Raw genomic sequence first — 23,189 nt, 5'->3', positions numbered from 1 at the left:
GGGGCTTAGATACAACGAGATGGTTGTTTATTATTGTAGTCATTCATCACCACTTAGGGACAAAATCGTAGTGCTAAAACCTGAGGTCCTAGCATTAGAAGCCTCATTTCTGTGGCAAAAAACCCAGGTATCATAGCCCATCAGAAACACCAAACTTTCTCTGTGTTAGGAAAAAAAAAACAAACTTTCTATCTATTATTCAGGATTCAACTACAGCCGGAAATGTCTAGGAGGGTTACATCATCTTACATCCCAAAAAAGACTATAATGACGCAAACGTCAAGAGAAAGGCGTGATTTACACAGTTTCAAAGGCACAAACAAAACAACCTATATATGATCTCAATCCCATGAAGATATTCAACACCAAATGAGCACTTTTGTCTAAATCTGACACAAAGCCAAACACCTCCTGATCACAACAGATCCAAAAGAGATGGCTGCTCTGCTTGTTGCTTGGAACCACTTGACTTTGCGATAGATGAGCCCCCTCTACCTCTTCCTCTTCCCACTGCTACTGAAGGTGGGGGTGCAAGCTTCAGTGCTGATTGCTCGTTTTTGCTAGAACCGAATATAGAACTTATATCTACTGGCTTCGGGTTACTGTATAAACAACTGCCAAAAGTTCCTTGGTTCTGTGTCAGTGCCCCAAAAGAGTTCAGAGGATCTGAATGGTTTGCGCTGGGAGCTGAACCCCCCTGTTGCGGTTTCAATGTGGACAGAGACGAATTCCCAGAAGCCCATATATCATTGTTAGCTGTCTGGAACTGTGCTGTATCTGTTACACTGCTGCTCAAACCAGAAGTACTGTTGATCACAGGTCTGCCGACAGGACCATTGTTGAGACCTCCAGAACTTAAAGAACGGTTTGACCGTGGTGGCCAATTAGCAAATGGGTCCACGTCATCAAAACCTCCATTTGATGAACCAACTGTGTTTAGTTGTGTCTCTTCATTACCTGGCTGAGCAGTGATATTGGAAGATTGTCTTGGAGGCCACTCTATTTCAACTGCAGGACATGATGTTGCTCTTGTTGTCCTGTTGCCTAGATTAGACGTGATTGATGGCTGTGATTGAACCGTAGATATGTTAGTTTTAGGATTCACATTGTGATGAACGGCTGCAGGATTTCTCGAAGTGGGGTCTTTACTCGGGGGACCCCAGTCTTCATCCCACGCAGGACTGCTCTTGGCTGCAGAAGTGACCTTCTCACTTATTTGGCTTGACGCATGAAACTGGATTCCATTGGCAGGGGTCGATTTTACCTCCGGAACTCCATAATCATTCACTGTAATCCCTCTTTTTTCTTCTATTTTCCTGTTTGCAGACCACGAAACGGATTCTCACATGAAAAACGAAATCAGGGGGTAGAAAGGGGAACGTAGGCTTGGAAACAGGAAAGGCTTGGTTCTGCAGTACTGGAACAGAAAGAAAGTTCACCTGAGAAGATCTTTGACAAATAACATGTACTTGGCAAACTGCTGGACGTTCAATTGCTGGGCAGTGAGCAGAGGCATCATCAGGGGAAGCACATATTCTGTGGTGAATTCAACTCCATACTGACAGAAACAGACAATATTGATTATGATATGTGATCCCATTATATGCTACCACAGAGAGAGGATGAATGTCAAGATGTTAAAACATATGCTACCACAGAGAGAGGATGAATGTCAAGATGTTAAAACATCAAGAAGAACACAGATCATTTGCTACCTGGTTGAGAATTGCATTTGCAACAGCAAGGGTACACATAAGGGTAGGTGCAGAATGATCAACGGTTGTACATCGTTGAATTGTATGCAGGATTTCAAGAACAGATTGTTTGTCAAGCATGTTAACCAGCTCCGCTAAGCAGAGCAAAGCATTTACTCTCACCTGCGCAACAATGAGGAAACACCCAGTATAAACCATTTAAAATTCTGTTTAGCAGGTGGAGTCCTTTAATAGATATTCTCTCATAGTTAAAGCTACAAATGGAAAAGAAGATGGGAAATTAAGCAGGCTGAGACAACCAATTGAGGCATAACATACTGCAGCAACAGTAGTCTTGAGAGCCAACACATGAACACAAGGCAAAATTGCTTGCTTCACAACCTGCAAAAAATGAGATGTCAACAATACGGTACATGGCTTAGCTAGATCTGATTTTAATATCTTGATGCTTTATTTGTTATATTTCATTGTTAGTATAGACTAGGGTTTCTTGTATGGTATTGTACCTCTATATAAGAGGATGTTTTCCCGAATAATAAAGAATGAGAGAAGTTTGATCATTTTAGGAGGTCTTTCAGTCCCTTGAACTACCAAATTTAGGAGCTTCATTTGTCCATCTTCTGAAGTACTGGCAACCGCCTTTCGATAAAATATGATCTCGGATTCTATCAAATTACAATAACAGACTGAAACTACGGTGCAGAGCCAAATGCTTTTACGGAAGTGACACTAGTCATGTGTAACCACAGATGAAATTTCGAAGCTAGTGCCAACCAAATGGATGTTATTCCTCCAGTAACACTGTAACAGAAAGTATTAAGCACTGAACATTACCTGACCATCGAGTTGCTTAGCAACAGAAGTGGATCTTTTCAGAACTTCCTCTTGTATGCGGACATCGTTATCATTGTAGGCTCGGAGAAGCACTGGGAGGACGTGTGATACAAGCTGTTCCTGACTAGTCTGAAAATTTGAACAAAACATAGTAAGAGACCTCACAGTATACACGACAGATAAACAACGTTAAACACATTTATAATTGACATCCAGGAAAAAAAAACAGTGTGTTTAGATTTGATATAGATAATAGAGCTCTCAACCAAATGCGGTATAAGAAAGATAAGTAAAGAAGAACCATAAATACATTGGTCAGTTTTATGGCAGTAAACGTACTATGTACATTTGAATGCTTCCATTAAATTAAAGCAATGACACTACATCTGTCTCCCAGGACCGTAACATTTTGTAGTAATTCCTTTATCCTTCCTAGTATGTCTCCAGTCAGAAGATTCAAAACAAAAACCCAGTACCCCATGGTCAGGAAATATAATCCCAGTTATGTCTCTCATATTGATCTGATTTACCTTGTTAATAATAAGCTCTGCATGCTTTACAAGCAGCAGTAAAGTATCTCCAGCTGCAGTACTTAGGACAGGAACAAGAGCTGGGAGTGTTGTCAGCTCAAAATCATTTTTATCCTGCAAATGTGATCAAGGTTGAAAGCATTCACTCAAACATCAGTAAAGATACAAGACAATAACTTTGGTGAAACACATAATGGTCAAATACCATTCTTAAGCAACTTACATTTTTTCCACAAAATGACAAAGACAAGCTAATTTATGAAGAAGAAAAAAATTATCTACATACACCATCTGTCAAAATCTGAAGGTAAATAAAGATAAGTCAGTGGAGTAATGTGCCAGCAATTGGTTACAAGCAAGTTCCACAAGACAAAATTTTATCTTGAATCCGTATAAAGCACACAAACACCAGACTTAGAAAGAAACATACACAAACTACAAAGAGCCGAGTGGTAGAACTTAAATGCCTGAATTTAGCAGAAATGCACCTGGGACTCTGCTATAGTTAGAACCATGGGAAGGATTACTGGTTGCATAACCAAATTCCTAAGTTCAGCACAGAGAGGTGGAAGCACCTGTATGGAAAAAATCACTTTAAGTAGCCACTGTTTTCCTTTTCAAGGATCACCATAAGGAGGACGATGCTTTTAAGATCCTAAATTACCTTATACCGCAGCACACGGGAATCAAAATCTTTCCACATATCTGATAATGCTTTTAAGAACTCAGACTTCTGCATGTTGTCTCTTTCCTGCAATAAGGAACCAAAATTTCCACGTGAAGTTTATTCCCCGGAAACATGCTTCCAATTATCTAAAAGCAGTCTGTCTGAAATAAAGATTGGAAGTTTAGACATGTACAAGCATATGATCAAGGAACCGGAGGGCACGCAGACGAGCATCGCTTCGAAAAAAGGGAGACCCTACAAGCAAGTATTCAAGGCATAGATGTAAGAACAAACACAAGCAAAGAAATAACTACAGCCAATCCAGAGGAAACCAGAATAAAATATGTTAATCTTACCGGTAAAATCCACTGCTGTTGGTCTAAAGGACTCATTCATTGATAGCATTCGTTGCAAATCAGAGATTAAGTCCGAGGGAATAGATGAGAAAGATTCATTTGTTAAATAGTTCAGCGTGGTCATGTACTGCAGTAAAATTGCAAACGAAAAATAGTCAATCGTTAAAAAAACAAAGATGTACCAATAAATCCTGTCGGCTAAATTGAAAAAATGTACAAAATAGAAATTATAAATGGATGGAAAAGCATGAACAGAGGCGGCTTTCTTTTAAGACGAGACATGTCACAGTTCACATCTGAAGATTAATGAAGGAGCTGGAATGTTAGTACTACCATTTTGACGTTGTTACGGCAGTCTAGCAACGGCTTCCGTGCAACTAAATGATAGGCAAGGCATCCAAAACTAAAAATGTCGGAAGAAACTCCAACTGAAGGCGTTTTACCCCGGACCAACTCAGGTGCAATGTAATTTAGAGATGGTTGGAGAGGCAGTACTGAGTCCTCCACATCATATTCCTGCACAATCCAGCCATGCGGAGAGACAACCATCACATATGTGAAATCTATCTTGCTTTTGTAGTTGAACAGAATAAATGCATGTAAAATATGATTGAATTCTAGTAGTAGCAAATCAAGGGTTTAAACTCACAGCATAATGAAATGTTTGCATATTATCTAGATTGCCGCACTGATCTGCCGAAAGAGCGAAACCAAACCCAGCAAGCTTCCAAGACCCGGTCGCCGTAACAAGAACATTCTGCAGGGAAGTAAAGCCAGATCACATGTTTAAGAAAACAAATACATACAACTTGTAAGAAGACTAGAAAGTATGAGAGAGAAGCTTGAGAGAGCGACCTCAGGAGATATAGCACGATGGATGAGACGAGCATTATTATGGAGAAAGTCCAATGTCTCAGCAATCTGGAGCAGACCGTGTTTCACCTCCAACAAGCTCATCTCCTGCAAGCAACAATTACATGATCAGATTCTCAATCAATTGCTCGTATCTGGAACTCTAGCTGAGTCGAATCAAAGGAAAATGAGGATAATGCACCATGGATTTGAGATCTTTGGGGACCTTAGCGACATTCTCAACATTCCCAAGGGCGTTAGCGATGGAGGCGAAGAGAGGCTCGGTAACCATAGCGATGGCGTTCTTGTTCTCATCGAGGGCCTGCACGACGTGGACGACACCGGGGTGCCTGAGCCGCACCAGCTTAGCGGCATCGGCACGAATCAGATCGAGGAAGGCGTCCTCGGCGGCCTTGGAGAGCCCCGCCCGGATACGAGCATCTGACAAGGAGCGCTTGTCGAGAATCCAGACGCAGACGGAGGGGTACTGCTGGGGGCGCGTGGAGTCGCGCGCCTTGGCGGAGTAGAGCTTCCAGGCGAGGCCGGGACCTGCGGAACCGATCGGATCGAGGAGCTCGTAGTCCTGGAGAGGCAGTCCAAGCAACAGCGTCTTGATGATGGCTCATGTCCATAAAGAGCTTGTAGCATTCAGCAAAGTCCCCACCCAGTCTGGGTAAACTTTGACCAATGAAGTCGCCACTTCAGTGTGAATTAAATGTCCAGATTTTATGCTCAGAGAGTGTAGCAGAAGACTAAACTTCAAACCCACATCATGATCCAGCGCTTCTGTACAAAGAAGCAGAGATAATAAGCAGTGTGACACAGTCAAAACAGATTCCATCACAGATGCATTCACACGAAAAGACTGATAGCTTGGCTTTCAAGACTACAGCATTGAAAAGTAGCAATCTTAGAGTTCCAAGAAATCAAATTCTTGAACTCCATGGCCTCAAACACAGTCTAACCCTCATATGTGGCAGTATTACGGCCTCTAGCGTACATAGAGATGAGCGAGTTCACAGCATAAACAGAAGAACGCAGCCTGCAACGAGCCGACAACCAAACCTGGAGAAACAATCCTGGTAACCTAAGCTATACTCCTAAAATCGATCAGCAGATGCACTAATTGTCGCAAGCCTTTGCAAACCCCACAACTGTGCATGCATGTGTGTTCAGGCTGCTATAGAGGGAGTTACCTGGCTGCTGCAACAATTTCCTCAAATGATGGACCAGCCAAGATGGAACGGTTAGCTTCTGCTTCAAGACAAAGCAATGCAGGGCCGGTGACCTCCTGCACCGTCGTCTGAACCGTCTTCTCGATCACCGCCGCCGTCTTCGCCAGCGCCTGCGTCAGCGTTTTCATGTTTATCGACATTTCTTCTGGTCGGAGACCGGAGAGATCGAAGAAAAGCCGAAGCCTGGATCCGAGATCGTTTCCTCTCCTCCGCAACTTGTTCCTTCAATTACAGTCTTCGATCTTTTGTTTACTAGTTTTTAATTTACTTATATTTATTTTTGGCAAAATCAGTGCTTGCCGTTGCGGAGATGAAAGTAACACGGTGAACGCACTTTCGAGTCCGTGGTCGCAAGAAACGAATAATCAGAGCCGCCACCGACGGTTGAGTTGCCGAATGAAATGGTAAATTGACGAATTGGATAATATTTATTTCGATATTTACCAGAGAACTGGACCATGCACCGCCACATATCGGATGAAATGGTAAATTAGTGTTTCATTTGAATCTTCTACTGCGCCTATCTTCTTGTAAAATTGCCAAACTATTGAAATAAATTATTTAATTTAAATAAATTATTTAATTTAAATTTAAATAATTTAAATTTTATGTAAAAATAATGATATGTTATAATTGTGATGATATTTGTAAGCCATATCAATGTCACATCATCATTTTTTATTGAGTTAACATATGTGGAGATTTTCAACGAATTTTTAAAAAGTTCAGGATTTTATGGATCAATCGCACTAAATATAGGGTTTAATTGGTAAACAAAAAACTATAGAGTTTTTTTGTTGATCCAGAAAGAATATGAAGTAAGTTTTTTTGAACTATTGAAATTCCAATTACAGATCCTCATCCATTATTTCAAGGCTATTCCCATCATCAATTCGTTAACAGTTGGTAAATAGTTTTGTGTAACCAACATCTTAGCCAGTAGCTATATACCAGTAGTCATTGAAGGAGCAGGAAACGTTGCAAGAAACTATTTCTCTAGATTCAGTAAGCTATGGCAATCATCGCGTATCCTTGGGTCCTTCGTTTTCTGGGTCGATTTCCCGGCACCGCCAACTAATCTCAGCCCCTCCGTGACAACAAATGCTGTATGACCCAGCAGTTGCTCCTCCGCATCTTCCAACACCAACTGGGTCTCTGGCACGTAACCTATCTCCTTCCTTCAGCCGCCCAATCAGCTCCCTGCATATGGCTTCCCTACCCTCCAGTTACGGATTCTTGAACCTCATTATCTATCTCAGTCCAGCTCAGACCCGATTCTTTCCTCATTCTCCATGTCTGCATCTCCTTTCTAGCTTCAGTAAAGCTACCCGCTGCACTGAATATGTTCGATATCTGGACATAACTGGATGAGTTTCCAGGTTCCAGTTCTATCAGTTTCTCCGCTGCTAACTCACCTAGTCAGGCATTATGCTTCCATCGGCATTTGCTTCATCACCTCTTCTGCGTCACCAAGTATCCCAATCCTACCAAGCATGTCGATAACACAAGCGTAGTGATCTAGCTGAGGAAGAGATTCGATGTTCCTGGACATGGACCTGAAACTCATCATTACTTCTTCTACCCGACCAGCATGGCTGCACCTGGTAGCCCATGCAATCATAACTCTTGAGCACTGAGTTCCATGATACCAGACCCTGTGAACCCATCTCCTAAAAACCTGCTCAAGCAACTCCATAGAGCCGCACCTGTGGAATACGTGTGGATCGACAAGCATCGTTCAGCGCTGACAGTCTCAAGACCAGCCTCTATCACTTGCATGTGAATTGTCGAAGCATGCGTGGTTTCACTTGTCCTGCACAGATTTTTGCAAAATTGAGAAAGTATAGCAGTCAAGATTTAGCTCTTTTCAATGACAATGGCCAAAAGAGCCCTCTCTGGGTCACGATCTGCACACATTATAATCCCAGTCCAAGCAACAGCGTCTTGATGATGGCTCATGTCCATAAAGAGCTTGTAGCATTCAGCAAAGTCCCCACCCAGTCTGGGTAAACTTTGACCAATGAAGTCGCCACTTCAGTGTGAATTAAATGTCCAGATTTTATGCTCAGAGAGTGTAGCAGAAGACTAAACTTCAAACCCACATCATGATCCAGCGCTTCTGTACAAAGAAGCAGAGATAATAAGCAGTGTGACACAGTCAAAACAGATTCCATCACAGATGCATTCACACGAAAAGACTGATAGCTTGGCTTTCAAGACTACAGCATTGAAAAGTAGCAATCTTAGAGTTCCAAGAAATCAAATTCTTGAACTCCATGGCCTCAAACACAGTCTAACCCTCATATGTGGCAGTATTACGGCCTCTAGCGTACATAGAGATGAGCGAGTTCACAGCATAAACAGAAGAACGCAGCCTGCAACGAGCCGACAACCAAACCTGGAGAAACAATCCTGGTAACCTAAGCTATACTCCTAAAATCGATCAGCAGATGCACTAATTGTCGCAAGCCTTTGCAAACCCCACAACTGTGCATGCATGTGTGTTCAGGCTGCTATAGAGGGAGTTACCTGGCTGCTGCAACAATTTCCTCAAATGATGGACCAGCCAAGATGGAACGGTTAGCTTCTGCTTCAAGACAAAGCAATGCAAAAAGTAAACAAAGTGCCAAAAATTTGACGGTGATGGGATAAAGAGGCTAAGAAACTTACAAGGGCATTTTTTCCATGAGAATGCAGCAATACGAGGGATAAAAATTTCAGCCAGCAGCCTTTCATGAATCCATTCTTTAATGTTTGCAGGTAAACATACTCTCATCTCTCACTTGTATTTCACTCCAACTGAAAGTATTCATGTGAACACTTCTTGTTTTGCCCTATGTTAACATGCAGACACGTTGATTATCCTAATCAGACACGGTGAAGTGGAGAGCAAGATCCAAAGGGGTCTGCTTCATCCTACTTCTTCCAGAAGTTCTTCTGAACTTTGCTCCTGACTGAAGACATAACCAACGGCATCTTTCATCAACTCGTTCATTCCATCTAACAGAGGATAAATCCTCTGTGCTTGGGGGTTTGATGTGTCCTCCACCGAGAACTGAGAAGACCCAGCACCTAGATCGACCCATGAACGCCCAGGAGCCTTCTTCACACCCAAGTCCCTCATCAAAGTCCTCACCTCAGCAAGCTTGTTCCAACAACCAGCAGCTGCATACAAATTTGCCATCAACACATAGTACCCCGGGTTCTCTGGTTTCATTTCCCAGAGCATTTCAGCTGCCCATTCACCCATATATATGTTCCCATGGATGAGGCAAGCTCCCAGTAGAGTAGCCCAAATGGCGCTACTAGGCTCGTAAGGCATTCTTTGGATTATATCTCGAGCTTTACTCAAGAGACCTGCTCTGCCATAGAGATCAACCATACAAGCAAAATGTTCCAGACAAGGATGTATCCCATACTTACTCTCCATCTTCTCAAACAACCTTTGTCCTTCGTGCACCAACCTAGAATGACTGCAGGCCGACAGAACTGCAACCATGGTTACATGGTCAGGTTTGATATGAGATCTGATCATCTCTTGGAACAGTGCTAAGGCTACTCGTCCTTCACCCTGCATGCCGTACCCATCTATCAAAGAAGTGTAAGTCACATTGTCCCTCCTGTTCATCGAGTTGAATACTCTCTTTGCAGCTGCCATTTTCCCAGATTTTGCATACATATTAAGAAGGGAGTTCCATAGGATTAAACAGTCCTCAAAGTTCTGGCGCCTCAAGATATAGCAATGTAACTCCTTCCCATGCTGCAGATTTGCCACACTGGCGCAGAGAGGGAGAATGGTTGCAAGTGTCACGTAATTTGGCTGAAAGCCAGAGAGCAACATCTCCTTAAACAGGGAAGAGGTTTCCTCCGATCCACCAACTCGGGCGAAACCAGAAATTATAGAGTTCCAGTTGGTCAAACTCTTCTCTTGAATCTGTTGAAACACCATAAAGGCATGCCTATGGTCATTGCATTTGGAATACATCGAGATCAATGTATTTTGAACATTTTGGATTCCAGTGAAAAAACTGCGAATCGCGAGACCATGAATCTCTTTCCCCAACCGAATCGCTCCTAGGTCCGAGCATGCCCCCAAACCAATAATGATAGCCACAGGATCCAAACTCACAGAGCGATTTCTCACCTCAGAGACTAATCCCAAAACTCCTCCGTGGTTGCCTGTACGCAACAAACCTCCAGCGACAGTGTTCCACGTTATGACGTTGACTTCTGCAACAGAAAACCTCATTTCGTCAAAAAGCTCAGATGCTTTAGCCCACATACCTTCGGATGCATAACAGCTTATGATTGCGTTCCAGGAGACAGCATCCCTTTCAGGCATTTTATCAAATAACATCCGGGCAATATTCACTTTGCCAAATTTGCTATACATAGAGATCAAGGCATTACGGACATACAAGCTGTTCCTGTGAGAGCTAACCTCAATGGACCCATGAACCATCCTTCCTGAAGCAAAATCCAGAGTTTTTGCACAGGCCTTGAGCACAGATGGATAAGTGAAAGCATCGGGTCGAATTCCCTTACTCACCATTCGCTTGTAAGCACCAACAGCGTCTTCAAAAAGCTCGCTGCGAGCATATGAAGCGATGAGCACATTCCAAGGTGAGGGGTCTAAACTCTCGGAATTCTGGGTAATGATCTCAGCTCCGGCGAGGAGATTAAAAGAAGAGTAGAAAGTAACCAGCTTTCGGACCAAAACGGGATGGTATTCGAGACCCGACGAAATAGCAAGAGCGTGAATTTGCCGCCCTGTGTCGAATTTATGAAGGTCGACGCAGGCGGATAAAAGCAAAGCGGCAGAATGCAAAATGAAGCCACAGGAAATAGCAGAAGAAGAAGGTTGGAGACGAAGAAGAGAGAAAACTCTAAAAGCGTCAGATAAGAGGCCGCGGCTGGCGAAGTAATCGAGAGATTCGAAAAGACTGACGAACATAGTTTCATCCTGGGTTTTGGTAGTTGCTGGGACTGTTGTTGGGGACTTTTTCCATGAACTAGGAATAAACTTAAGAATCTGAGAAATGGTGAGAGCTCTAGGGATAGGGCGGGAAGAAGAAGATAGCATATACTGTTAGAGTGCGCAGTATGTGTACACATCATCAGCGGCATATGGTCTCATTTCATCCACGTGTGTAGAATTCATAGCAAGGATGGGAAGAAGCTTCTTCATTCATAGAGGCATATCATCGAACAGGTGGTGCGCCTGTGCCCAAAGTAGCATACCAACAAAGCAGTCCCAGAAAAAAGAGAAAGATCCCGGGAAAGAAAAAAGACAAAGGAGATTGAGCGACAGAGAAAGGAGAAAGAACTCGGGCAAGGAAAAGAAGGAGATTGAGTTGAGATCGGAAACAGAGGAAGGTGGAAGAAGGCGGACGAAAAAGGTGGAGCATTTGTGCCGAAGAAGACGATTCCCCCCAATATTATTTGCTGCTGATATTGGGCCGTTCCACTCCGATGGGCCTCTCTTCTTCACAACTTATTTTTGTTCTTCTAAAAAAAATTACTCCCAACTTATTTTTGTTGTCTAATGGGCCTCACTTTTTCGTCCCTCGGGCCACGTCTACTCAAGCCTCATACACGAAGGCTTGTTTGGAATCTTTGGATGCGTGCACAGATGAGTTATTTGACATTCCGGCAAACACGGCATCTTTTCACTAGAAGAACTAAAGTGCGGTTAGAGAGTTAAACGTGTGTGGATACATAATTTAAAACAATTCCCATAAAAAATCTCTTTCAAAATGTGTCCCCAATGTCTTTTTCTTCTTCGTGTCCTCATTGCTACTGTTTTTATACATATTACTTCAATACGGAGCAAAATGGAGAGATGAAGTTTTGGCTGAGCATGTGTCCGCCATGAATCCCGTAGATGATACCTCATAGTTGTAAAAGACGAGAGAGACTGAGATCGAGGTTGAAAACGGGTTCCCAAGAAGAGAGAAACTCAAACAAATCAAGAAGGAAGCCCCTTTCACACCGCTCCTCTCCCTCGCCAATATGGCTTTGCCTTCCGACGTCCCTCCACGCCAACTGCTTCCTCCCGTTGTCAGCAGAAGAGCCGCTGAGAATAAAATGCGAGACACGGGGGCCTTTAAGGAAGTGTAACAATTCTAGCTAGAGAGCTGACCAAAATATGGCGTACAAGTGCTTTTGAGTGAGACGGCAACGGTAAATTAGAACTGAGATCTTCACAAGGAGAAGGAAAATAAAGGATGTGAAAGAGCCAAATACAGCAGTTCAATTGATTCTATGGTCAAATCCTGTAAGGCTCTCACTCGGGGTATGAAAATGGAATTGAAAACCATCATACATAAAACTATAACCCTGATTTGACGGTCCAATATCTGCTTAACAAATTTATTAAGGAATGAAACGGGTTATATTTTTTTTTAAAGAAAGAAAAACATCACAATTACATAGCAAGCCGTTAATCCATTCTCCAGACACATAAACTAGAAAGAGTATACGCGTACACAATAGAGGTTTCGCCTGTGGCATGGAACAGAAATTCCACTGGCCATTATTATAATTACCTGGAGACTTGACATTAATATAAGACATGGCCAAATTCCTGTGTGTCTAGTATTGAAATATTTCATTTGGCATGGTTAGTGGATAACTATAGTTAGTGGTCATCGGTGCAAAGTTAGCAGCTATCATGCTATTGTTGTTCTCCTCCATCTGCAATAATTCGACAAGAAGGAGAGATAGTACTCAGTTAGGGATCCAGAGATTCACTTCACCTTCAGATGGCGAAATAGTACCAAGTCTGTGATTATATTATTGGACAACGATCAACCAATTAACAATAGTATATATTCCTCTTCCATTTGATTTTACAATTTTACTTTTGGATTTGATGTATCTAATGTTCGGATGTATATATATGTTCATAGGTATGTATATGTGTAGTTAGGCTTAGATCTAATGATGAAATGAAGTTATTGTCCGTTACCTTGTCGCGGAGATACTTGTTGGCAGCCTTGAGGACTCCTTCCTTCATGGAGCACATTATTTAATCAATTAATCAACTTTAATATCAGTATACAATATATTCGCAATAAGTGCATTACATTCATTCATGTTATACAACGGCGATACGTATGGCCTTTAAGTGTAAGAATCACATACTGACCTTGTCCCTCAATGACTGGATTTCTTGAAGTAAAATATCCATCTGCAACGCCATGCACCTCATATCAATATACTTTCAGTTCGACTTCCCTAAAGTCATGTGTGAAATTCCCAAAGAAAAAACAAATTAAGTGCATATTGGGGTGTGGGTGACAGCATATGCAAATGTTGTAAAGAACCTTTCTGGAGCGAATCTGACAAATCCAATACTCCAGATGCTTTTCAAGCAAAAGCAGTTCGTCCAGACCCATTGCTCCGTCTCCTCCTCCGAACATATACCTGCACGCACATATATATATCAGTATATGTAAGTGTACACAGACATGTCTCTGTGTGTGTGAATGTAATAATTAGGAAAATGCTTGTGCTGGAAATGAACATGTACCTTATCCCTTTCTGCAGCATTTCAATCTCTTGCCTAAGCATATTGATCTCATCTATCGGATCCTAATAATTCCATCACCAAATCAATATTTCTTGTCGTGTATCCATATATAAAAACCAAACATCGGTTACTATATAACTCTGTTCAGCTCGCGGTATTTGGGACAAGACATAACATCCGTTACCTAATCAGTCATAAAAAGCAATCAGAATTGCAAGTGTTACTTGCATCCCTACCATTACATTTGTTAAAAGTTGGTACAGTCGTTAGCATGCGTTCATAATTCAGGAACTATTTTACCTTTTAGCACCTTAATCGATTTCTATAATGACCCTTTAATCCTTTATACATGCATATATTATATATAGGTGTGTAAACTAATATGGCTTAGTGACTGCGTCACTGTGAGTACAATACAATTGCATTTTTAATCAACTTCGTTACGGAAAGCTAAACCTACGAGGCTTCAACTGAGCCTGGACACATTAAATATTCAGATAATTCAGATTCGAGAAGCGCGTTTTAATTTTTAGTCAATATATTTAGAATCAGTATCAGGTGCCCCTCCCAATATCTTATTTTTTAAATCACAAATAATTATTAACGACTCCCGATTAATTAGAATTGATGTATTAAATGATTGGGTGCTGCTGCTGACACATGTCATATGATCGGGTTTATATATATATATATATGTTCAGTGTGACACTAAATTACACTTTTTTGGTAGAGAGTACATAATTATGATAAAACTACAAATATAAATCAAAATAATTAAATTGAAGATGTAGGAAAAGAAGAAAGACATTATCGGGTAAAAATCAGGACGAAATCTACTCCCGCTAGAAGTTATCCTATACAAATTTAATGAGAAAGGGACCGAATTAAAATGAATTAATGATGATGAGACAATAAACCGTATTTATAATCAATGAGACGATCCGTTCTAAATAGTAATTTTATTATAAAAAAAAAAATAGAGATTGAGGAGACATGGATATACGTGATTAAGACTGGGAAAAGAGGGAGAAAGGCGTACAAGATTTGGGGGTTCATGAGGAGCAGCGGAAGCAGAAACAGAAGCAGAAGAAGCAGAAGCAGTGGTGCACTTCAGGTACTTCTCAATCAGTCCCTCCATCGTTCTAATTAGTCAGATATATACCACGTCATACGTCACACGCAGACATCGATCGAGAGCGAGAGAGTTTGGATGATGGATTACCCTTTGGTGGCGAGCTCATAGAGCTTCCCCTGAGGAGAGAAGATGAGAACGCCGATCTCGGCGTCGCAAAGCACAGAGAGCTCCTTGGCTTTCTTGAGAAGGCCAGCTCGTCTCTTGCAGAACGTCACCTGCCTGTGCACCGGGTTCTCTACTCTCTTCAGCTGTACCTTCCCACGTGCCATTCTTTTTACTTGTTCGTGTTCGAATGCGGACAACCTCCCACTAGTTTGAACTAGCTTCGAGGTTGCGCACTTTTCTCTCTCGGTATAAGACTTAACTTGTGCGTTAACCCTAACCCATTCCACCTTTTATATCTCTTCCTGATCACATCCTCTTCCACCTCTCTCTCCTTCCCCCTCGAACCTTATAACTTTACACGTCACCCACTTCTTCTCTTTTATATCTTAGTGAGCCTGTCTGTTATATACGTATCGTTTGTATAAATATATGTGCATGTATTATATATATATATGCCTAATTAATTAAGTTATATCTCACTTTTCCCTCACCACATATATATAATACCAGTCGATGATCTAGTTTAGGTTAAGATCATTATAGAAGATAAAAACAAATGTGGCATGAATTAGCTACTGCATATATATGCCCGTGCCATTTGGTTATCGTTGTACGCTGCTGTGTTTGTCAAGGATTTGACCGTGGCTAGCGTCTAGAACGTATAGGCTGCAAAATTTTAATTTTTCAAGCCAAAACGAATAGGAGAAAATCCACGGCCTATTATCTCTCTCTATGCAGTCCTTTTATATCTCAAGTATTTGATGTGTGATGGGCAGGGCATCTCTACTATTCAATCAGACGTTTTTATGTACGTATTACGATCAAACTGTTTTATGTATTACGCTCAAGTTGCTGTTGAAACAGTAAAGGTGAGGAATCTGTATTGTCAATTAGATGCTTTATCTATATTATAATATGGTTATAGCGGCTTGTCTAGGTTAACTCCCTAGGTTTTGTTGACAAATGAAATGAAACTGATGTAACACACTTATGTTATGATATCTGCTTATACCATTTCAAAATAAATTCATAACGTGACGTGCGCCTATGGTAACTATCGAATTTGATAGATATATGCCTCCCATATATATGATGCGGACACCTGTATGTTCAGAGACTTTGTTGTTTGGAAGAATTATCCAAATCAAGTACTTGCGGTTGCGTCTGTTTGTTGGTTAATTATGGGATTAAGACATGTCTTGTACTGTGGATTAATAAATAAAATAACATAAATTAATTATTAGCAGCATATAACTAATAAAGAACAAATAAACATGGGTACTAAGTCAAGATTTAATGGGGCAAAAAGGGTTTCCATGTGCAAACCATGTCATGGAGAGCCGATGAGCTTCCCATGTTAGGTTCCAATAAGACTGGCTTTCCACCCTTTTTTTATTTATATTTTTGCTTCGTCTGCCTGTTTTCTGGCCATCATGCTTGGCCTTTCGTCTAAATGACAAATCTCCTGGATATTATTCGTCTACAACACGAGAATATATACATACACTCACACACGCGCGTATATATACATCCATCAAGACGGGGAGACTGGTTGTAAGTCAACTGTTCTGTACATGCAAACTCGATGAACAGAATGTGCAGTGCACGTGATCACATATCGCTGAACTAGAAAAGAATTTTTTTTTTATAAAATGAAATAACTCAGCTTTTTTCTGCTGGAATTTTGGCAGAAACAGAACCTTATTCGTTGCAAATTGCAATTCTTTAATGGCGGGGCAGTAGTGCGTCGCTCTTGGGCTGGAAAAATATTTTGTCTGTGTCTCGCTCTCGGGTCGATGATAAGTAACGAACAAGGCAGCGAGAATCTTTGTCAAATCAAAACGAAAAAGGCACAAAGCAAAAGGGAATGCTTTTCTCGAATCTTTGCGATCATTGGTTGTGCAGATCGCGTCTATGATTGACACTTGTCTTTTACTTTACTTTCATTTTTCTCTCCTCTTATTTTATTTTATTTTTCATATCCTCCAAAAATCTCACTGCCTGCCTTTTAATCAACTTTATTTTTGGTCCTCACTCGTTCGTGCTACACATATAAATGGTTAGTCTTTTATGTGTAACGGTTTAATTTTAATCACAAAAGCATATATGCAAATACACATGCATACATGGCATATTATTTGATGCACCTGAAATTGATCATGGTTTACGGAATTAATTAACATTAGGGATCAAAAGGCAAACGCCACTTAGATATTATAAATATCTATCAGATCGAAAATGAATCTTTAAAAGCAAGGGCTAGATGCCGTAGGATTATTAAGGTAGCTCTTTATACTTGTTTCATGCTTATTAATTATAGTTTAATGTTTTGTATTTATTTTTATTAATATTTGTCTATATAATAATTAAATGATCACAATGTTTACATATGGAAAATTTAAAGAAAAGATACTTTTGTTGGTGCGAGGAAAACAGTAAAATACTTTCATATTCTACACTACCAAATGAGGTGCACGGCTTTTTGTAAAATTATTTGTTAAGTAAATCAAAAATCAATTTATAAATTTATATATAAAATAGTTGTAAAATAGAATTAACACACAAAGATGTTTATTATGATTTTTTTTAGATATTTAATTTTTTGAATAACGGTGAAAGCACACTTGGAAAATCGAAGTATATAACTTATCATCCTACAAAGGGAAACAAAAATTCAAATTCAAACGATATGTTATGATAAAAAGAAGTCAAAGTTCAAAATTCTATTTAAAATAGAAAAATAAAAATATTAAAAGAGTAAAATAAGATTTTGAGATATGATTGAAAATAAAAATGGATACAGTATTATTATGGCAAATATTATGTATTTGATTTGTTTCCATTGTATTTATATATTTGTTTATTTTGTTTCTTAATTTTTCTATAAATATGTATTTGATTTTCATTGTAATATAACCATAAAAATAAAAAATATACCAACAAAAGTATTTTGATTCTTTTTCTCTTTCATTTTTATTTATTTATTTATTTTCTACTTTTTATTATTTAATACATGATACTGTTGAAATAGGAAAATGAATATGTGATTGGAGGAAAATTTAGATTTTGGAGGAACACAATATTATGTTAAATATTGTGAATCATATTTATTTCCGTTATATCTATATTTCCTTTTATTTCATTTGTTAATTTTTCTATAAATATGTGAGTTATTTTCATTGTAATGGAACAAGAAGAAGAGATGTAGCAATAAAAGTGTTTATGTTCTTTTATATTTTGTTATTTCTTTCTAATTTAATTTCCGCATTTTATTTTTCTACATGGTATCAGAACCTGGTTCGATCTGCTCTATATCTTTTTTTCTCAATCTCTTTTTTTTTGGAAGTTCATATATCCAAATCGTTCAAATGGGAGTAAAAATCTCAAAATCAAACGAGGAGGTGTTGTGACAAAAAGAAGTCAAACCTAAAAACTCTAAGATCAAGCGAGGTGCTATGACAAAAAGAGTTAAAGGTAGAACTTCAAAGTCAAGCGAAATGATTTGAACATGGGTAATATTCTCTAAAAGAACTAAATTTGGTGTTTATGGATTTTTCAAAAGACAATAAAAATGTCTATGGATTTTTATCGCATTATCTTTTCAAGATTGATTTTTGCATTCTTTCAAAATCAATCTTGAGAGGGAATGTTGAAATAAGAAAATGAATATGTGATTGGAGGAAAATTTAGATTTTGGAGGAACACAATATTATGTTAAATATTGTGAATCATATTTATTTCCGTTATATCTATATTTCTTTTTATTTCATTTGTTAATTTTTCTATAAATATGTGAGTTATTTTCATTATAATGGAACAAGAAGAAGAGATGTAGCAATAAAAGTGTTTATGTTCTTTTATATTTTGTTATTTCTTTCTAATTTAATTTCCGCATTTTATTTTTCTACAGATACCACTTTCGTTTTTTATTATTTATTTATTTTTCATATTTTATTTTTCAATACAATTACAATGGTATCACATTGGATGCAAACGTAAGACAATGAGAGACGTGTGGCGTCGAGTTTAATGGGTTTCCGGTGTAGATTAATAAAAGATTCATCAGAATGCAAACAACAACTAGAATTATAATTAGTCTTCCTCTCAACCTTTCCGTAAAATATGTTGGGGTTGATCAAAATGATCCGCATAAACAACAGTCCATGCTTTATTCTCGATAAGTTTTTTTTTGTCCTAATGTATTTAGCTCCTCACCCTCTATTTCTTTATAATTTTTTTGGTTGATAAATGAGAATTCGAAACAACTTCACATATATTTTTTAGTTTTTTTATAATAAAATTTGCAACCGACTCTAAGTAAATTTGGGACTAAAGCGATGTTGATATTGATGTGATAATAATAAAATTTGCCAACTGCATAGAGATTCAAATTTGATAATTATCAACGTTTTACCTCCTTTTCTAGTAAATCAACTTTGTAGAATAACCTTGGAAGAACGTTTTAAAAAAGTTATATGTATGATTTTACATTTCAGTATTTGAATAAAGCTACGTATAACATAAAAAAAAAACCCAACAATTGGTGGCCCAGTGGTTGAGAGGTGACAAAGTCATCCTCAAGGTCCTGGGTTCGATTCCACTGGTGGGGAGAGATGTAATTTCTGGACTAAAATAGTCCATATACAAAGGCTGGTCCTGGGCCTAGGGTGGATGTAATCGGGCCGAAGGCCCGAAGAACCATCCTGGTTATAAAAAAAAAACATAAAAAAAAGCATAAAGAGTTAGCAAGTTTTTATTTTTATGATTGTATAAAACGGTTCCGTGTGGAAAGAGGAGGAAAAAGCAAGGCGAGACAGAAAGGCGCGAAATATTTGAAAATATTCCTAATATATATAAAGATATATCACAATTAAATGCGACAATATCTCCGACAGAGGAGAACCCAACTTGTGGTAAAAACAATTGAAAAGCTGCGAGAGTCGTGTTGGTTTGCTCTTAGTTTGTCCCAGCTTTCATTAATGCCATCATCAATCGCTCTCCCCTTTTCCTTTATTATATGGCCTTCTGAGAAGAAATCCTCCAATGATATGCAAGAGGGATTTTGCCTGAGCAATCTCTTCTCATGAGGATTCCAATATACCCTTTTTTACGACATTCCGTAATACGAAGAACAGTCGGAATTCTTAGGTCAACAATAATGTGAGAAATTAATGTGCCTAAAGATTAAAATCCATGGGACTTGCGAGCTCGACAGTGCGTGTCGGCATCACGCGCGGGTTGAATATGGACCCAATTAGGGCTTCTATAGGCCCAATATATCTTGGGCTGAACGAATTGGATTTGTAATTGAAATCTCATGGACCAACCTATTTCTACATATTTTCTATAATGCAATGTTTAGTTGTACAAATTTTAGGAAACTGCAAAATCCGAAATGATCGAAATTAGATGAGATAAAGTGAAGCAAAGGCACGATAGAACGATTGTTGAAATCGACTACCGGGTACGCTGCTCAATGGTCAGACCCAAAAGCAATACAAACGGCAAAGCCCCGAATCCATGAAGATATTGATTCTAAATATATATATAAAAATAATCTTTATACGAGATAAAACATTGTAGTGATGAAATTAACACGAAAGCCCCTTCTCCAGTCAACAGAAAGAGCAAAACAAGGCATCCATCAGCGCTTCTTGGAGACACCAACAGTCTTTCCCCGACGGCCAGTAGTCTTGGTGTGCTGGCCACGCACCCTCAGCCCCCAATAGTGCCTCAGACCACGGTGGTTTCTGTTACAATCACAGAATATGCCGGCTTTTTTAAATTCTATCTATTGATGGTTAAAAAACAGTGGAAAATGTTAATACCTGATCTTCTTGAGGCGCTCAAGGTCATCCCTGAGCTTCATGTCAAGAGCATTGGAGACAACCTGGGAATATTTGCCATCCTTGTAGTCCTTCTGCCTGTTCAAGAACCAGTCTGGGATCTTAAACTGGCGAGGGTTTGCAACGATAGTCATGAGGTTGTCTAGCTCAGCAGCGCTTAGTTCTCCAGCCCTGAAATTAGGACCAAGGAAAGTATCCAGTAACACGAGAGATGCCAGCTAGTGTATGTATTCGCCTGTCATATACTAACCCCTCCCCATAATTCCGCCTGAATGCAGATAAACTCTACCTCGCAAAGAACGGTAATCACATGTTGACAAGAAAAAAAACTGTACTTTTGGAACCCAGTAGTGTAACACATCCAGTTTAGTTACAAAACCTAGGAACATAATACTGAAGGACCAATACAACTTCACACAATAAGCATAAGCGAATGGGGTGAAGACAACATAAAAAAACACGGAAACAGTCTCCGGTCGGAACAAGAAATATACTACTTCCCACAATTATTATAGTAGGAGGCGAATACGATATGTGGAGAACAAGGCATGATTAGGAGAGAAGAGAGGAAAAACGAGCACACCTCTTGTTCATGTCAACATCAGCCTTCTTGCAGACAATGTTGGCAAATCGCCGACCGATACCCTTGATGGAGGTCAGTGCAAACATTATCTTTTGCTTCCCATCAACGTTGGTGTTCAACACACGCAGAATGTGCTGAAAATCCTCGTTGGCCACCAGAGACTGCACATAAGCAGAACTAGATCCATAAACCTCGAAGTCTAACGCGTCAACCATAACCAGATGCATATAGGAGCAGCAGATTATCGAATGCAACAGGCGAAATCCCACAGAAAAGCTAAATACAGTAAACCCTAAACCCGAGACTGAATGCAATTCCAGAGACATCGAAGTTCATTATTACCATTCTGGGAAGCGGAGAAGGGTCGAGCGTAAGGAAGAAGCTCCTTGAAGACTATGGGGCGCAGCAGCTGAAGAGGAGCTTTGAGCGTAATGGCTTCGCATTTTATTTTTTTAGAGCGGCGACCTCCTAGGGTTTGCATACCTCGCTTCATTAATTACTAATTTGCCCTGGAGCTGTACAAATCGAATCGAACATGCCCGTGGATCTCGATTCGATTGGGCCCACGAACAAAGCAATTGGGTAGGGTAGCCCAGGAGAACTGTGGGCGGTTTGATGGGCGTGCAGCCGTTGACAAAAAAACTTTTGTGGCCCACGTGTCTAAATCCAATGGGACAAAAGTGGCATGGACCAATTAGAAAGCTGCCGGAGAACTCGATCCTAATGGATTAAACTAAAAACCCATATTTTGATGTCGTAAACAGATGAGTTTCGGTCTACACCACCAATACAAGTAGGTGCATTAACATAGTCATAGACCACAACAACTATATTTAAATCTGAAACGTCTTGATGACGAAATGAAGAGCGCTCACTCGCCAACTATTTTATCCTTCACTGCTTCTGTAATTCTATCCGTACAAGATATCTCTCTCTCTTAGTAGTCCGTACTTCATATAGAGTTACTAACTGTGAAAGATAGCATCTGAAACTTCCCTCAAACAACGGCCAGGAGTTCCTCCTCCTCGATCTCAGCGTCGGTGAAGGTGAGCGCTCGCTGCAGTTTACGAGCAGAGAAGACTTCAACCTCAGCCAAGTAGGTGGCAGTGACAGGACGGTGATCAGAAAGCGACTGTTCGCTGCGCTGGTAACGAACCAACCTCATTCCTTTGCCATAAGAGAGAACTCTGTCGCACCATGCTGGTGTTCGCCTTCCAGCCCTTGCATCCTCCCCGCTGTACCTATCGGAGTTCACTTGGTACTTGTACGTTGGTGCAAAATCAATGCTTCCTTCCGACCATCCTTCAAATGCCCTGCCTTTCTTGTACTCTCTTACCAGCTGCCATCATATCAAACATTATCATTATTGTTCTGGCAGTTGATATCAGATGACAGAACAGTCTTCTCCATTTTCCAGAGACTTTAGCCTCATTTAGCTAGCATCGACTATCGAGCTTTTGTTCACGTTTTAGGTTACACTTGTATTGCATTTTTTATGGAAATTGCTCTATTACCTGGTCTTTCTCCAGTAACACAGACCACTCTTTCTTTGAGATGAGCTCCCTGGTTTTATCATAGGACATGCTAATCCGATAGTTCAAATCGCCCAACCAAATTATTCTCCTGCAGAAAGAAAGAGTCAGAGGCTTTTGTCAAAGCCATGTAAATGAGTATCGGAGGAAACGGGCTGAGTTTCCAGGAATTGCTCACTCATGATCATAGATAAGCTTTGGGAGCCCAAGAGCAGAGACCGAGTGGAAGATGGTTCTCTTGTGAATCTCATGAACATCGGCATTC

The 23,189-nt window shown here is 39.9% G+C and overlaps 5 protein-coding genes across 9 annotated transcripts in view; all 5 read right to left on the bottom strand.

Moving 5' to 3' along the window:
- Window positions 1-165: 165 nt before the first annotated feature.
- LOC104809755 (SCY1-like protein 2) lies at window positions 166-6,586 on the bottom strand. Of its 3 annotated transcripts, none has more exons than XM_010535832.1 (15): window positions 6,227-6,586; window positions 5,157-5,545; window positions 4,958-5,062; window positions 4,752-4,859; window positions 4,436-4,618; window positions 4,103-4,229; window positions 3,940-4,001; window positions 3,744-3,830; window positions 3,568-3,654; window positions 3,080-3,193; window positions 2,550-2,678; window positions 2,034-2,096; window positions 1,716-1,877; window positions 1,440-1,558; window positions 166-1,316 (listed from the first exon to the last, which is right to left on the bottom strand). In XM_010535832.1, exons 1-15 carry the CDS (start codon window positions 6,327-6,329, stop codon window positions 416-418), a joined length of 2,739 nt encoding a protein of 912 aa, XP_010534134.1. In that variant the 5' UTR covers window positions 6,330-6,586; the 3' UTR covers window positions 166-415. The 3 variants fall into 3 exon arrangements, with proteins under 3 accessions (XP_010534134.1, XP_010534131.1, XP_010534132.1); XM_010535829.2 differs by having other exon boundaries at window positions 5,157-5,548; window positions 6,228-6,584; XM_010535830.2 differs by having other exon boundaries at window positions 5,181-5,548; window positions 6,228-6,584.
- A 412-nt stretch (window positions 6,587-6,998) lies between these two features.
- LOC104809753 (pentatricopeptide repeat-containing protein At1g71490) lies at window positions 6,999-11,582 on the bottom strand. Of its 3 annotated transcripts, none has more exons than XM_010535828.1 (3): window positions 8,860-11,582; window positions 8,719-8,779; window positions 6,999-8,308 (listed from the first exon to the last, which is right to left on the bottom strand). In XM_010535828.1, the coding sequence occupies exon 1, from the start codon at window positions 11,270-11,272 to the stop codon at window positions 9,101-9,103; it is 2,172 nt and encodes a 723-aa protein (XP_010534130.1). In that variant the 5' UTR covers window positions 11,273-11,582; the 3' UTR covers window positions 6,999-8,308; window positions 8,719-8,779; window positions 8,860-9,100. The 3 variants fall into 3 exon arrangements, with proteins under 3 accessions (XP_010534130.1, XP_010534129.1, XP_010534128.1); XM_010535827.1 differs by having other exon boundaries at window positions 6,999-8,587; window positions 8,719-8,776; XM_010535826.1 differs by having other exon boundaries at window positions 8,719-8,776.
- A 916-nt stretch (window positions 11,583-12,498) lies between these two features.
- Window positions 12,499-15,329, bottom strand: LOC104809752 (agamous-like MADS-box protein AGL12). Its single transcript, XM_010535825.2, has 7 exons — window positions 14,946-15,329; window positions 14,763-14,865; window positions 13,724-13,785; window positions 13,518-13,617; window positions 13,340-13,381; window positions 13,160-13,201; window positions 12,499-12,885 (listed from the first exon to the last, which is right to left on the bottom strand). The coding sequence occupies exons 1-7, from the start codon at window positions 15,125-15,127 to the stop codon at window positions 12,784-12,786; spliced, it is 633 nt and encodes a 210-aa protein (XP_010534127.1). The 5' UTR covers window positions 15,128-15,329; the 3' UTR covers window positions 12,499-12,783.
- A 5,078-nt stretch (window positions 15,330-20,407) lies between these two features.
- Window positions 20,408-21,845, bottom strand: LOC104809751 (40S ribosomal protein S18). The gene is made up of 4 exons (XM_010535824.1): window positions 21,735-21,845; window positions 21,393-21,553; window positions 20,792-20,980; window positions 20,408-20,713 (listed from the first exon to the last, which is right to left on the bottom strand). Exons 1-4 carry the CDS (start codon window positions 21,735-21,737, stop codon window positions 20,608-20,610), a joined length of 459 nt encoding a protein of 152 aa, XP_010534126.1. The 5' UTR covers window positions 21,738-21,845; the 3' UTR covers window positions 20,408-20,607.
- Window positions 21,846-22,178: 333 nt separating this feature from the next.
- The window catches only part of LOC104809750 (type IV inositol polyphosphate 5-phosphatase 3), a 4,433-nt gene continuing 3,422 nt past the window's right edge, over window positions 22,179-23,189 (bottom strand). The window contains exons 9-11 of the mRNA XM_010535823.1: window positions 23,103-23,189; window positions 22,907-23,015; window positions 22,179-22,731 (exon numbers count right to left, since the gene is read on the bottom strand). Of these exons, the coding sequence (XP_010534125.1) occupies window positions 22,390-22,731; window positions 22,907-23,015; window positions 23,103-23,189 (538 nt within the window). The 3' untranslated portion in view covers window positions 22,179-22,389. The remainder of the gene's footprint in view (window positions 22,732-22,906; window positions 23,016-23,102) is intronic.

Source organism: Tarenaya hassleriana, unplaced genomic scaffold, assembly GCF_000463585.1.
Source record: "Tarenaya hassleriana unplaced genomic scaffold, ASM46358v1 Cleome163, whole genome shotgun sequence".
Taxonomy (NCBI): domain Eukaryota; kingdom Viridiplantae; phylum Streptophyta; class Magnoliopsida; order Brassicales; family Cleomaceae; genus Tarenaya; species Tarenaya hassleriana.
Note: the sequence above shows the minus strand (reverse complement) of the source record. Positions and strands in the feature narration are given on the sequence as shown.

Excerpts from the sequence above, each read along its gene's own strand:
- LOC104809755 (XM_010535832.1), bottom strand. The coding sequence starts at position 6,329 with ATGTCGATAAACATGAAAACGCTGACGCAGGCGCTGGCGAAGACGGCG. Across the intron at positions 3,655-3,743 it reads CCCGTGTGCTGCGGTATAAG|GTGCTTCCACCTCTCTGTGC; the intron begins GTAATTTAGGAT and ends TTTTCCATACAG. Across the intron at positions 3,194-3,567 it reads TAACTATAGCAGAGTCCCAG|GATAAAAATGATTTTGAGCT; the intron begins GTGCATTTCTGC and ends TCACATTTGCAG.
- LOC104809753 (XM_010535828.1), bottom strand. The coding sequence starts at position 11,272 with ATGCTATCTTCTTCTTCCCGCCCTATCCCTAGAGCTCTCACCATTTCT.
- LOC104809752 (XM_010535825.2), bottom strand. The coding sequence starts at position 15,127 with ATGGCACGTGGGAAGGTACAGCTGAAGAGAGTAGAGAACCCGGTGCAC. Across the intron at positions 14,866-14,945 it reads TATGAGCTCGCCACCAAAGG|AACGATGGAGGGACTGATTG; the intron begins GTAATCCATCAT and ends CTGACTAATTAG. Across the intron at positions 13,382-13,517 it reads GTCAGATTCGCTCCAGAAAG|ATGGATATTTTACTTCAAGA; the intron begins GTTCTTTACAAC and ends ATGGCGTTGCAG.
- LOC104809751 (XM_010535824.1), bottom strand. Across the intron at positions 20,981-21,392 it reads GATGTTGACATGAACAAGAG|GGCTGGAGAACTAAGCGCTG; the intron begins GTGTGCTCGTTT and ends TCCTAATTTCAG. Across the intron at positions 20,714-20,791 it reads GAGCGCCTCAAGAAGATCAG|AAACCACCGTGGTCTGAGGC; the intron begins GTATTAACATTT and ends TGATTGTAACAG.